The 14800-nt window shown below is 37.5% G+C and overlaps 1 protein-coding gene across 1 annotated transcript in view; it reads right to left on the reverse strand.

Moving 5' to 3' along the window:
• LOC107558826 (ephrin type-A receptor 4-like) overlaps positions 1-9279 on the reverse strand; it is a 47517-nt gene extending 38238 nt beyond the window's left edge. Inside the window, exons 1-3 of the mRNA XM_016242510.1 lie at positions 9150-9279; positions 8250-8317; positions 3238-3901 (exon numbers count right to left, since the gene is read on the reverse strand). Coding sequence (XP_016097996.1) covers positions 3238-3901; positions 8250-8317; positions 9150-9246 — 829 coding nt within the window. The 5' untranslated portion in view covers positions 9247-9279. The remainder of the gene's footprint in view (positions 1-3237; positions 3902-8249; positions 8318-9149) is intronic.
• Positions 9280-14800: the final 5521 nt, after the last annotated feature.

The raw sequence follows: 14800 nt of genomic DNA on the forward strand, positions 1-14800 counted from the left end.
ATATATATATATGTGAGTTCAAATGCTTGTCATGAAACACACATACGAAAATAAATGTCATGAAAATGTCTCTATGAGAACAGTAAAAAAAGAAAAAGTCCACAGTGTGTTGCTATTCATAGTTTTCAATCTTCTGAATAATTAATGCAGATTCAAATACCATCAGTATTCATGAAGGCTCAATTAATAATCTGTCTGTAACATAAATCCCCTTCAAAAACTCACATAACATTCAACTCATCATGGAGTCGACGCACACTTAAGGAAACCTGAAACAGCTCCAGATGACTGCACTTGAGTCCTGAGCGAGAACATAACCTGTGACCTCTCGAGGCAAAGGTCAAGGGTGGTGCCGGCTTTCCCTCATCATCGCTATGGAAACCACGCAAAGTGTTTGCAGTGCGTCTTTGCGGCACTTCTACAAATAGCAGCACATGTCTATAAGCCATTAAGCACAAGAGAAGTCCTACTTTCTCTTTTCTTTCAACACGTCTGTGTTATGTGTATTTATTATTGTCACAGGCTCTTATTTGGCTTGATCTATGGCAGAATGAAATGTCAGTTTTAAAGATAATTAAAAAATTTTCTCCTCCAACAGATCCATTCATCACACTCACGGCCCTCTGCCATTTTTAGACTCTTGATAACATGCCTCGACTCATTCCATCTTTCTCTCGCGATCCCTCTCTCTCTCTCTCTCTCACACACATCCACAGTGAGTCACATCCTATTATGTGGAATGAAGTTGCCAAAAATCTGTTAATTACAAAGTCCAGAGCCCAACTAGTATGATTATAATGTTATTTCCGTGAGAACGCTCGGGTGAGGATGGCACTCGTGGATTTACTGCCTCTTCTCTCTTCTACTCTGTGTTTGTAATCAGCATCTCTTGTTCTCATGGGAGGAGAGACCTCAGTCCTCCTTATTACACAATCACAAATGCTGATAAACCAATCAGAAGCACTCTTATTACCAACTGATGACAGACTCATGCTTGAGAGGACAAGCACACACACACATATATATATATGTGAGTTCAAATGCTTGTCATGAAACACACATACGAAAATAAATGTCATGAAAATGTCTCTATGAGAACAGTAAAAAAAGAAAAAGTCCACAGTGTGTTGCTATTCATAGTTTTCAATCTTCTGAATAATTAATGCAGATTCAAATACCATCAGTATTCATGAAGGCTCAATTAATAATCTGTCTGTAACATAAATCCCCTTCAAAAACTCACATAACATTCAACTCATCATGGAGTCGACGCACACTTAAGGAAACCTGAAACAGCTCCAGATGACTGCACTTGAGTCCTGAGCGAGAACATAACCTGTGACCTCTCGAGGCAAAGGTCAAGGGTGGTGCCGGCTTTCCCTCATCATCGCTATGGAAACCACGCAAAGTGTTTGCAGTGCGTCTTTGCGGCACTTCTACAAATAGCAGCACATGTCTATAAGCCATTAAGCACAAGAGAAGTCCTACTTTCTCTTTTCTTTCAACACGTCTGTGTTATGTGTATTTATTATTGTCACAGGCTCTTATTTGGCTTGATCTATGGCAGAATGAAATGTCAGTTTTAAAGATAATTAAAAAAATTTCTCCTCCAACAGATCCATTCATCACACTCACGGCCCTCTGCCATTTTTAGACTCTTGATAACATGCCACGACTCATTCCATCTTTCTCTCGCGATCCCTCTCTCTCTCTCTCTCTCTCTCTCACACACATCCACAGTGAGTCACATCCTATTATGTGGAATGAAGTTGCCAAAAATCTGTTAATTACAAAGTCCAGAGCCCAACTAGTATGATTATAATGTTATTTCCGTGAGAACGCTCGGGTGAGGATGGCACTCGTGGATTTACTGCCTCTTCTCTCTTCTACTCTGTGTTTGTAATCAGCATCTCTTGTTCTCATGGGAGGAGAGACCTCAGTCCTCCTTATTACACAATCACAAATGCTGATAAACCAATCAGAAGCACTCTTATTACCAACTGATGACAGACTCATGCTTGAGAGGACAAGAAAAAAGACATAGGGATGGATGGACGGAAGTGTTGTTCACCATTCAGAAGTGAAATGAGAATCCTTTTAAATTTCAGTTCAGTTCCCGAATTCAACTTGAGGTCATTCAAACATAAATTAACCTTAATTTAAAAATTCTAAGAAATTCATATAAGTATGGAAGCTTGTTTCTGCCACTGAATAAAAATAAAAACGGTAATTGTGATTTGTTTATCTCACAATTGCAATTCTGACTTTATAACACGCGATTGTGATTTATAAAGACATAATTATGAGATATAAAGTTGAAATTGTAAGAAAAGGTCAGAATTGTGAGCTGACTTTTTTTTACCTCAGAAATGGACTTTATAACTTGCAATTGGAATTTGTTTCTCACAACTGTGAGAAGTCAGAATTGCAAGATACAAACTCGCAACTGCAAGAAAAAAAGTCAGAATTATGAGTTTATATCCTGCAATTCTGAGTTTGAGAAAAAAAGTCATAATTGTGAGGTAAGAAGTCACAATTATCTTTTAATTTGTTTATAGTAGTGGAAACAAGCTTCCATATTTAAGTCATTTTTCACTATAAAGGTAACGTTTTTCCATTAAAAAAGTTTAACCCTTAGAGACCCAGCATAGCAGAATTGCATCATTTGTATAAAGCAATTAAATAATACCTAACCTTCACTAAATATGGGCAAAAACTACACATAACAGTAGATGACACTCTGATGACATTTATGACTACAACAGTTTTGATGGGGGAAGAAATAGGCATATTAACTGGCGCTAGACACAATTCTTAACAGTTCTGAAACAAATTCATCTATTTACAAAGTAAGCATTTGGCACTTTTTTATTTATATGTCTAGTGACAGGAAGGAAAAGGCCCTGAAATTCTAAACATGCATAATTAAGAATATTTTTCTAAGTTTAGAAAACTGCTTTATGTTTTAGGACTCAAACTGTGAACTCAATGAATGGTACAAAGTGTGTTTTCTGAACTTTTGTATGAAAGCCTGTTTCTGCTACAATACAATGTACATATAATACATGTGAATATCTATGCTTTGGTCTCTGAGAGTTAAAAAAGACTTGAAGGTTAAAAACTTCCTGGGGGTGTGACCAATTCAATTCAAAATTCCAACTGATGTAATGGAGTCAATTCTAAAATGTGCCCAAGATCATTTAGTCTAGTTTGAGTGTAACATCACAAGTGTCTTACCCTGACATTGCTCATTCCGTTCTTCGTATCCAGGGTTGCACAGGCAATTCCCAATGGGCACCAGCCACTCTCCATCTGCACCGCAGTACATTTTGGGAACCTCCTGCTCCTCCGAGTGATTCACACAGGAGCCACGCACCTCTACAAGTGACGATGTGTCGGCCCCGGTTACTGTGTCAGGAAACTGCGCTAGGTTCCTCACGGCTAACGGACACTTCTTGTAAAACACATGAACGGAAACCAGAGCGATGCAGGCTCCTACATCCTGGAAGGCCAGATAAAACCCCGTGCGGCTCAGAACACCAACGTCCCGAACCTCAGTGTTCAGCTTCATGATCCGATCACCAATATCCACCTGCGTGAAGCTCTCGTCTGCCGCCACCGTGTCGATCTTCTCAAAGCGGCTCTCGTGAGCGAAGCGCTCGTTATCGGAGTCGGACTCGAGGTAGTAGAGGTTGAACGTCTCTTTGCAGGTGCCGATTACGCCGGGCAGGCTGTTACAGTCACGCAGGGTGAATTTAATCTCGATGTAGATCCGCTGTGCCGGGCCACGCCGGATCCAGTGAGTCCTGAGCCAGTTGTTCTGATTGGGCTCCATCACGTTACACACCTGGTATGTTCTGATGGGGATGTTCTTCTCGTCCATGATGCTCACCTCTTCCCACTTTACAGGACAGCAAAAGAACAATGTTAGAAATGAGGGAACTCAAGACTTTTTCAATGTCAAATTGAAATCTTTTAGAATGCAAACAATGCAAGAACAAATTGCTACAGCTCTCAACCTGTGTTAGAAGCATAGTTTCTTGTTAGTAAGACATATGGATTTTAGGGTTGGACGATGTCTACCAAACTGGCATCTACAGTGAAACATCATGATGGACGATGATGTGCCCGAAGCGTGAATCTGTTTGCAGAAAGGCACAGAAAACAAATAACGCGTTCGACGGAGCAACTAAAGGGACATGGTTAGCTGCTTGCTAGCGGTAGACTGTTACATCACAGTACATGAACGTTCACTTACCACATACACAGAGTAAGGAGAGGTGACTGATAGGACAATGTCGAATGATTTGCAGATACTGAGCACCACTGACAAATATCTAATCTTGTAAAATGTGTGGTAGGTAAGGCCGCTCCGTAGTACAGAGTCTGTGTGATCGCGAATCTCGAAAGTGAAAGTGAAAGTAAAATGAGAGCGCGCGTTCGAAAGCGGTTTCAATGCCGTGCATATTAGTAGCGGCTCCCTGATGCCCGCAATTTATATACAGTATAATTACCCAACATTTTTTTTTTATCCTCCCATCTCCTAGACTATTTATTCCCTTTAGCAGTTCCGTAGTGCACTTAATTTTCTTTCCGAACACGGAATTGGGATGCGGCGGATTTTGGGGGGGGATCACAATGCCGGCTCAACATCGTGATGTCTGTCTATCGGCCCAACCCTAATGGATTTAAATAAATTATGCTCTTGGGCACAATATATTTTAGTACTTCCTCAATAAGCACTGTGTGCATGTGGATAATGCTAAGGGGGAACCCTGGAGTATGACGTAAGAGGGAACACGCAATGAATCAAACATCAAATAAAGCAAAATGACAGAGAACACAAAACAGTAAATAAAGCCGCCTTCACTATCTCCAACAAACGACAAGCGATAGACCAGAAGTCATTCATTTCCATTGGAGAACAGTGTGGGAGCCCTATAATCGGTCATTTATTTTGTGTGGATATTTTCATACAGTCATTATATTCATTCAAATCGTTCATTTTACCATGGAGAATAAGCCGAGGGTAACAGTTGCTTCACAACCAATCTGAAAGTTCAGTGCGACTGCCACTAGGGGGAGAAATGCGACAATCGTATCCTAATGTCGAAGACAGTGGAAAGGCAGCTTAATGTTCAATACAGCAGTATCTCAGAACTCGAATCAATTAATTAGCAGAAGTTATTACTCCACCACATGTGTGTGACGTCATTAACAAGGGCCCTATATTGTTGAACCAATGTGGTTCAAATGACGGAGATGCGATGTTTGGGAAACAGTCGTGACTGGCTAGTTAGTTTCCACAACAATGCATCATACTATAGTGGCTAATCAGCGAGTAATGTTGTCCGGTGAGAAATAAATGACTCTTTTACATTGGTTCTTTTTAGTGAAACAGAAACAGCGCAAGCGATTCCATTCACGAACAACTGACTCGAATGATGAGCTGGTTCTTTTACTCACGAAAGGCCAAGTTCCTTTTTTAAAATAAAGATAGAATAAATAAAACGTGGCAAACTACAACACTTCTCGGCCTCTGCTAAACCAGCATTGCAGCGACTGATTGGACTCATTGAGTTGTCATCATCTAATCAGCACTTATGATTTGTATTAAAGCAATTGAACACCATGCTGATACCCAAGAGTCTGAATGGGAAATATCGCATCTTATCTTAGACTACCATTCAAAAGTTTGGTATAATAAAAGTCTTTGAGATAAGTCCCTTATGCTCACCAAAGTTGCATTTATTTGAGCAAAAATACAGTAAAAAATACAGTAAAAAAAACAGTAATATTGTGAAATATTATTACAATTTAAAATAACAGACTTTTATTTGAATATATTGTAAACTGTAATTTATTCCTGTGATCACTGATCAAAGCTGAATTTTCAGCATCATTACTCCAGTCTTCAGTATCACATGATCCTCAGTCAGATATCATTCTAATATGATTCAGTTCCATTAAACTGTAATAATATCTTACAGTATTACACTTTTACTGTATTTCTGATCAAATAAAAGCAGCCTTGGTGAGCATGAAATTATTCATTCGTAATTATTCCAAATTTTTGACCAATAAGGTATGTGCATTAATAATTTGCCTTTGACCATGAACTACATACACATTCATTAATTTAGCAAATGCTTTTATCCAAACTGATTACAAATGAACACATATCAGTTAACAGGCACAGACTGATCTACAAATTTACCAAATTATTAATTTGCAATTTTTAGAACGCAAAAAAAAATCTGTTGAAAAATTATTGTGTGTGATATCAGCAGCCACGGTCCCACTAAGATCATCCTGACGGCCCTGAATAATCTCCAGGAATTATTCAAAGTGCGCTAAAACTAATTGAGCATTTCTGAGATAATAAGACTGACAGCAATCTGGTGTCCGTCAGGGAGCGTGATCGTCTCCGTTCGGCTCGTCCCTTCATCTGTGTAACTACGGAGGCCCAGAGGAGCAGCGCAGAGATAAGAACCCAGAGCTGCCGATAGCGGGACGAGAGGAGAAAGGAGCTAATTGGCCATATTAAAGTCTGAATACCCGCCCACCATCCGTGCCAAAGGCCTGTCCATCACGGAGAAGATCACAGAGGGAGAGGAACTCAGGAGCTCAATGAGACTTGGATCGATGCGAAAGGAAGCCGAGCTGCTCCGGAATGAAAGGGGATTCTGTGTGTTTTATTGAATGGCTGATGTGGTCATTTAGATGCACCTGATCTGAAGATGTTAAACGGCTAATTGGTGATGAGGGGCTCCAAACAGTGCAGAAGCATACATTATCGGACAGAACCCACTGACCCCCTCGATCTAAAATCTCACACACACACTCTCAAACAGACCTTTTCTCTGCCTCTGTGTTGCCAAGTCTCGCCCCCTACCTCTTTTGAGAGAAAAGGGATAGAGTTTCCTAACAAAAGGCATTTCTGTCTCCCTCTACTATTTAGGAAATTTGACGCCCGTCGCTGTAACCTAGCTTTCCAAATTTCCATCCCAGAGAAGTGGACAGGGTAGGCTGATCTCACTTGTATTTGTAGGTATTCATATGTGACATGAACATTTTTAGATGCTGAAATGGACAATATTAACATAAAATGCTTTTACATATGAGATGTAAACAAACTTGAGGCTCTCTGAAGACCTGAACCAAAATTGTGAGGGTACACTGAGAATTTTTTTTTAATGGCAATGCTACAGAAGAACAATTTTGGGTTCCTGCCATGGGATGAAAAAATAAAACAGTTTTTGCAAGTTTTTATCACACAATTCTGACTTTTTTCTCTCAATTCTGAGAAATTACTCAGAATCGTGAGATATAAACTCCAAATGAACTTTTTCTTCACAAATCCAAGTTCACATTTCACAATTCAGATTTTTTTCCACAATTCTGAGCAAAGACTGTCCCACTTTTTTTGTTTGCGCCACAGAATAAAACACAAAAAAGGTAATTACATGCGACTTCTAACAATTCTGACTTTTTCCTTGCAATTGCAAGTTTATATCTCACAATTCTGACTTTTTATCTTCTGAAAATGTATAATTGTGAGAAAAAAGTCTAAACTGTAAACTATAAAATCAGAACTGAGAAATAAAAATCTGTTCACAATCACAATTATGGCAGAAACCTTCCATACCTTTAAGTAAATGCTTCTTAAAATAACCATTTTTTAGTGTGAAGAACATTTTAATAATCAGAAGAACGTTTGTGCAATAAAAACGTTACATGAATGTTTCTTTGTGGAACCTTTGATGCCAATAGACAACCTTGATTTTTAAAAGTGTACCACCAAAGTTTAATACTCAAACACAATCATATGGCGCTTCTCAGTAAATAACGGCCTAAAAAGACATTAGTAATGGCAAAATTATTTATAAATGAACTCCAGATGGGTCTAATAAAAATAAAGTCACCTGCACTCTTTGTATGGCTGAATTTAATTATCATCAAAGCAGAACAGAACGAAACTGCTATAATGCATAATTAATTAACTTTATATATGCGTTAAATAAATGTGATGGTGTTAAACACCTTTAAATCCATGTCATTTATTAGAAATACAATGCAATTAACCATGAATTTAATATTATATGGACCTCAGTTCATTTGTAAATTAAAGGCTCTAGGTTTTAGATGCCGTATCAATCTAAACGTATGAAATGGTGCTCAAACTCTACGTATGCATGCTAATGAGGCCAAGCTGGAGAAAGAGGGACGGAGAGATGGTCTCGACTCACCCCTCCTTCCGTCGGGCTGGCGACCCATGCCAGATCTCCCTGCACCGATCTGGAATCCAGCAGCGTGACTGAAGGAGAAAAACACAGAGGACCTGAGAATGAGATCACTGAAGCCTGTGCATCTTACCCACAGTGACAAACTGATGCTAGGATGAAAGCTGGATGGCATAAATCTCTGATAAACAATGACAACCGCTGCAAAAAGTGACAGACAAGTGCACGGGGTTTGATCAAGTGTTGAACTGAGTAGGGAATCATGGCTAATTTTTACAAACATTAATTAGAAAATTAACCAAAATGTAAAGAAAGGTGTGTTGTTTTCTTAAAAATTAAGCAAACACTGTTTTGTCTTATACAGTAACGCATTAAAAAAATAAAAAGAAAGCCTAAGGCCAACAAATCATCTTCAAGTTAAATACAAAGCCTTTACAGTAAATTATAAAGCCTTATACAGCCTTTAAGATGTCTTACATTATATGTGTGCTATTGTTTATATTTCCAGATAACAAATTATTACTATTGCATTCTTGTGATAAAAACGCCCAAATCATTTTAAAGTTAAAACTAAAGATTTAAGACATTATACATACTAATTAGGGGAAGGAAGGATAAACAAAATAGTGAATAATTATATATCTAAAATGTAAAATGTGAATAATAAATATGTGGCATATCTCTATGTATTAATAGTAATTCGTTTTTAAGCTGCTAAAGCGACAACTGCCCTACATTATTTATATTTCCAGACATCAGTTGCAACAAGAAGTTATTATATTATAAAAAAGCCTTTGATAATGTAGGTAAAATGATGAGGAGGCTTCTTTCTGAAGTGTTTGTTTGTATTTGCGCGACTTTCACTCTGCGCCCGAAACTTTTGCTCTTTACTCAAACCCCCCTCACCTTCATTCGCCGGATGATTCCTCGGAGCGGAAAGACCTGCACAGATCCCCAGGAAAAGCGAGGTGAGAGCGTAAATAATCCCGGCCATGTGCGCCATTCGTCCCGTTACTGTCTCTCCGTTATTCCTGTTCATTCCTCGCGCTGCTCCGCGCGACTGATCTGGAGGCGCTCGAGACTCTCGAGACGCGCGCTCCGCGAGCTCTGCTGGAGGGGGCGTGGCATTCTCTGGTGACGCGCCTGTCAATCAAGAAAGAGCGTCGCGATCAGTTATTAAAATTATTATTCGTTGTAGAATTTGTATTTTTTATGTTTGAAGGTATTGAAAAAAGGAGTTTAAAATTGTAGTGTTGCACACAAAGCGCAAATATTTATCATTTAAAAAACATGTAATTAGTTATAGCCCATATGTTAAATAATGATATACTAAGATATAATATGATTATTATAGCATTTCGTTTTTTATTCCAACCTTCGTTAATAAACAGCTATTATAATTTATGATGAATCACACACACACACACACACACAAACACACACACACACACACACACTTATTTAATTACAATGATGACATAATTTTAATCTTCATTTTATAGGCCTATTGTTGTTTAAATATATGAAATATTATTAAAAAAATTGTTTATTGGTTGAAATATTAATCTAATAATATGAAGAAAATATTTACTACAAATATTTCAGTATTATTATTATTTTTATTATTATAAATAGTAGCAGTAAAATAATGAATAAAAGTGATTACTTACTGTACATGTAGCCTATATGTGCATGTATGCATAGCCTAATATTTTGTCATCTAACTGAGATTATGCTATTTTAATCCTTTTAATTATTGTTTAAAAATATTTAAAACGTACTAAAATACTATATAGTTTAAACTATTTATCGAATATACCATGCGCTATTTTAATCTTTTTATATTTTTAAACATGAATGATTAAATGTTTAAAAAGAATATTAAAATGTGATAATACTCATAAAGAATAAAATGATAAATAACAAAGTATTCATTAAAATATTCATTATTATTATTATTATCATTAATTGAGCAGAAAAGGAGGCCGCTGAAGTATGGACTGATCTTGTTTCGCCATCTAGCGTTCATTTCTCGACACAACTGGCTAAATTAATTGCATAATTCATTTCTTTCATCCAAACTCGAGTGGGTGATGTGCCACATCTAGACACAAATAAAGAACCCAGTGTGTCGATATGTAGCTGTTTGTGAGGTGAAAGGACACATTCTCAGGGCATCTGCTGGGACTCAGTACAGTCTCCTGGGGGTTTACAGAAGCAACCCGCGGCGTTTTATTATACACCTCATTTTTCAGTTTTACATTCCTCTCTTTATGAAGTGAAATGTTCTTATTGATTGAATTCCTCCTGACACCTGGCTCCCCTCATGCATCCGGATGCTTCTGCCCTCACACAGTCTCTCTCTGCCGGTGTTCCTCAGGGTAATATGCTGTGGGAGATGTTTCATCTCCAGCTGACTGAATCCAATAGTTTCAATGAGTGCAGTCCTGACCTCCATTGAGAGGGTCAGCCTGAAGCGGGTCTGAGGCGACGGGGCCCCGGGGAGCCTGTGGGTGTGGATGAGGAGCAGCTGTACCTTCACCACAGACTCTGTGTGTTCAGGTTTGATTGACAGACTCGTCCTGGATGAAATACATTTAACAGCACCAGACTGACAGTTCAGCAGCACACTGAGAGGTGAACAGATTTGATTAGAGTGGTAGAAGCGGTCTGCAGGACATTTGTTCTTCTCAGCACTGTAAAAAAAAAGATTTTTCAGAATTGTAAATAAAGATTACTGGAGTATGTTTTACAAGAAAATACTATGTAAGATTTTCTACTTCAGAATTTCATATTTAATTCATTGTTACTTGCTGTTTGTTTGTAAATGTTTGTGAAATTTTCAGGCAATTTCTGAGTGAAAATAGTTGACTATTTTTGTATATGTGTGTGTGTGTGTGTGTGCATGTTTATGTGGTTTATGAGGACACAAATTTGTATAATAACATGGGTATGACATAGGTATTACAACGAGAAGGTGATTTATGAGGACATTTTCAGTGTCCCCGTAATTCAAAAGGCTTATAAATAATTCAGAATGAGTTTTTTTGAAAATCTAAAAATGCAGAAAGGTTTAGGGGTAGGGTTGGTGTAGGGCAATAGAAAATACAGTTTGTACAATATAAAAACCATTATGCCTATGGAGAGTCCCCATAAACCATAAAAACAAACCTGTGTGTGTGTGTGTGTGTGTGAATATCACACAAGATGGAAAACATGAAGCTGCTGGGAATTTAAAAAATAGCGAGTGTAATGTATTATTTAAAATAAAAAAAATGTAATAACATGTAAATATTTGTATTTGATTAAAACAAAGTGATTATATAATTTAATAAAAGCGATTATATAATAAGTACTGTTCTAAAAAATATAATAAGAATAAATACTATTACTTTAAATACTATTAAAATTTGTTATTTAAAAATAGGCCTCTGCAAATTATTATTTTCAATGTTATTATTATAATTTTTGCTGTTGTTGGGAAAAATTGAAGTATTAGCACTACACTGACAGTCCCACCAAGTGAATATATTTGAATAAACCTGATGCTGATTGTATTGTAATAATTGAAATATGATTTCAACATTTGCTGTGTGTCAAAAATGTTCTTTATTATCTGCAGTTGTGAGGTCGATATCAGGGATGGGCAGTATTTCAGATACATGTATTCAAAATATTTATTTGAAATATAAAATACTATTTTGTATTTTAAAGCCTTTGGGGAAAAAATCTAATGAAATTTGTATTTAAATCCATTTAAGATTTGTATTTTTGTATTTTTAAAAATACATACAATACGTTGTGCCTGTCAACCTCTTTATCAGGGTGTTGATTTTGTGCATCAACTAGTTCAAACACCTCCCCTCCCCCAACCCCAACATCCACATACAGTTCCATTCCGCATTGAGTGAGCGACTTTTCTGGAATAAGATGATGTGAGGATGTCATGGTCAGTTGTACTTGTTTATTAAAGTTAAAATAGTGAATTTTCAGATTTGCCTTCAGTTAACATGAAAGAAGAAAAGCACTGACAAGGGAAATAAATAGCGTTAGCCAATCAGTTTTGATAGTTAATCTGTTGTTGTTGTTTTTTATCAATTAGCTTGTCAAATGTGTTTAAAGAATTATTGCATGTTAGGGCTGGGTGATATGACAATACATATCATGGCGATGATATAAAGTGTGAATGGTTCAATCAAGTGTGAATTGATTGAACATTTTCTAAATCATTTACATAGAAAAAGGCCTATTGGGGTAAGCAAATATATCCGTGCAGCTTTTAGTGTGAAAACGTTGGAGTGGAAAAAGAAGCATGGACAAATGGTTGAGAAACAGAGTGTGATGTGCCTGGTGCAATCACACTTCTTATAAGTGTAGTATGCTCGAAAGGAAATTCAAGTTCACACTCGCACGTTGGCAGGCAGTTTTCTGTGCGCGCGCTCCAAGACAGACTACACTTCTGACTAAAGGCCCTTTCACACCGGACGCGGCAGGCGGTGGAGTCACTGCTTATAGGCTTAGATCTCTGCCACAATTCTGGGAGCGAAAGATCATATTTTGAGCGCACAAAAGTGCATTTTGCACACGCGCGATCTGAGTTTTGTGGCGAAAACGTTCGTTTCGTAAAGAAAAAAGTATTTAGTGCGCACGAAAAAAACATTTGCATTTAAAAAAAGGTTTTGGATGTGTGCAGACCTTCTCTTTTGCGCGTGCAACGCTTCACTAACTTGCTCCCTTGATGCCCGCCCTCAGTGTTCAGTCTCTTTATTACATCCTCCTTTTTATCATGTGTCCAAATGTTTTTGAATGCAAAGGCTTTAATACCCACATATTTTTCTAACAGTACAAGACTGTCTTTAACACTGTATGGCCCAGATTCTGCTAGGCATGTTTTCAAACAGGGTGAATTTACAGTGAAAAAACCCACACATTCATTTTCATCCTTCAAGATGTTCTTCAGATAATTTTTCAGGCGAAACTCTGAATGTTCTTTTCAATTCGGATTTGCAGCAATAAGGTCATCGCTCTGGTAAACCTCTTTCAGCATAAGTTTTTCTTTCACTTTAGTTAGTAAGTCCTTGCTTGGATAGTCAGAACCTTTAAGACATTTGTCCTTCTCAATTCTGAAGGCGACAGCGTATTGTCCCGTGTTACCCAACCTGGAAATTACACAGCAGTGGGAATGTAATATTTTATAAGAGCTTATTTCTCACATTTTAAAACAAATATTGTATGAAAAATATGCATTATATATATTTAAAAGTGATAAAAATACTTTAATGTTAAAATTATTGCATGATGGTGTAATTATAAAAGACAAAACATTTTGATTTAAAACTATTGTTAGTTTTTCTTGATATATTTCTTATATTTGATCATTCATTTCATGATTTTGGTCGTGTATGAGCATTTTTTTTCTTTTTCTTTTTTTGGGGGGAATTGTAAATTCTACTTTTATGTTGAATCAAAGCAACATACTGATTCTCAAAGTTCTTAACAATACTCATGACAGTTTTTGGGTCCACAGTCTGAGCGACTGCACAAGTGCAAAACTGAAACAGGCACATCAGGAGGATCCTCTGTGGTACAGCGAAAACCTGAAACAAACACACACAAATACAAACATTCATATACAAATTATGTGTACAACAAAACACTGAATTTTAAAATAGCATTCTGTCTGTTAAAAACTAAATATTCTTTGAAGTCTTATTGTGTGTACACTTTTAGGAGCAATAGTGATGCTGCTTTAGCTCCACTAGCGATGGTATTAAGTAATAGAAGAATAACTTACCATTTTATCTATTGCTCAAAATCAGACAATTCAGAGATGCTGTGTGAGTGTGTAATGAAGCAGGAGTGATGAGAAAGAGGAAGCAGATGGTGTTTATTCTGACACTTGTCCAGCCCTCTTCTTCAACATCATGACAAAGACACACTTGACTTATACTGATCACACTTGAATTACTGACTCCTTTAATAATGTCATTGAGCTTCTTTGTGAATGCTGGACTTCCTGGAAACTGTCAATAAGAAACAGAACCCATACATTTCTGCAAGAACCATGCCAAGCCATTCATAATTTCTACTAGCCAAAAAAATTAAACAAATAAATAATGAAAAAAAGGCCGGAGGTAAGCCAACAGCTTGAGGCTTTCCACTCTGGATGCGACAAAGTGACCATTGCAAATCATTTGTACTTTGTCAAACAGTAGGCCTACGTCATAAATAGAACGAGGCATCAGTTTACTGTCGGTGATTTGTCATGCTGTGCTGCGCCACATTCAGTGTAGGCCGCATCACCGATTATAATGGGTTCTATAGTATTTTGTCGCATCTGGTGTAGACACGGTGCGAGTCTTCAGGCATTTTTTATTTTTTGTTATTGTTTCAATGCAAAGGAAACCAGTGCGCCCACCACGCCATTATTTGTTGCGTAGTGATAGGTACAGGGCTGGGCTGGGGTTAAAATTCGTCCCTGGACAAATCCAGCCTACCCGGCCCTAAAGGTCCCCTGTGAATGTTTCGCTGTGTTATAGGGCCTTCAATTGGAGTAA

The sequence above is a fragment of the Sinocyclocheilus grahami genome, unplaced genomic scaffold, assembly GCF_001515645.1.
Source record: "Sinocyclocheilus grahami isolate Dianchi unplaced genomic scaffold, SAMN03320097.WGS_v1.1 scaffold661.1, whole genome shotgun sequence".
Lineage (NCBI taxonomy): Eukaryota > Metazoa > Chordata > Actinopteri > Cypriniformes > Cyprinidae > Sinocyclocheilus > Sinocyclocheilus grahami.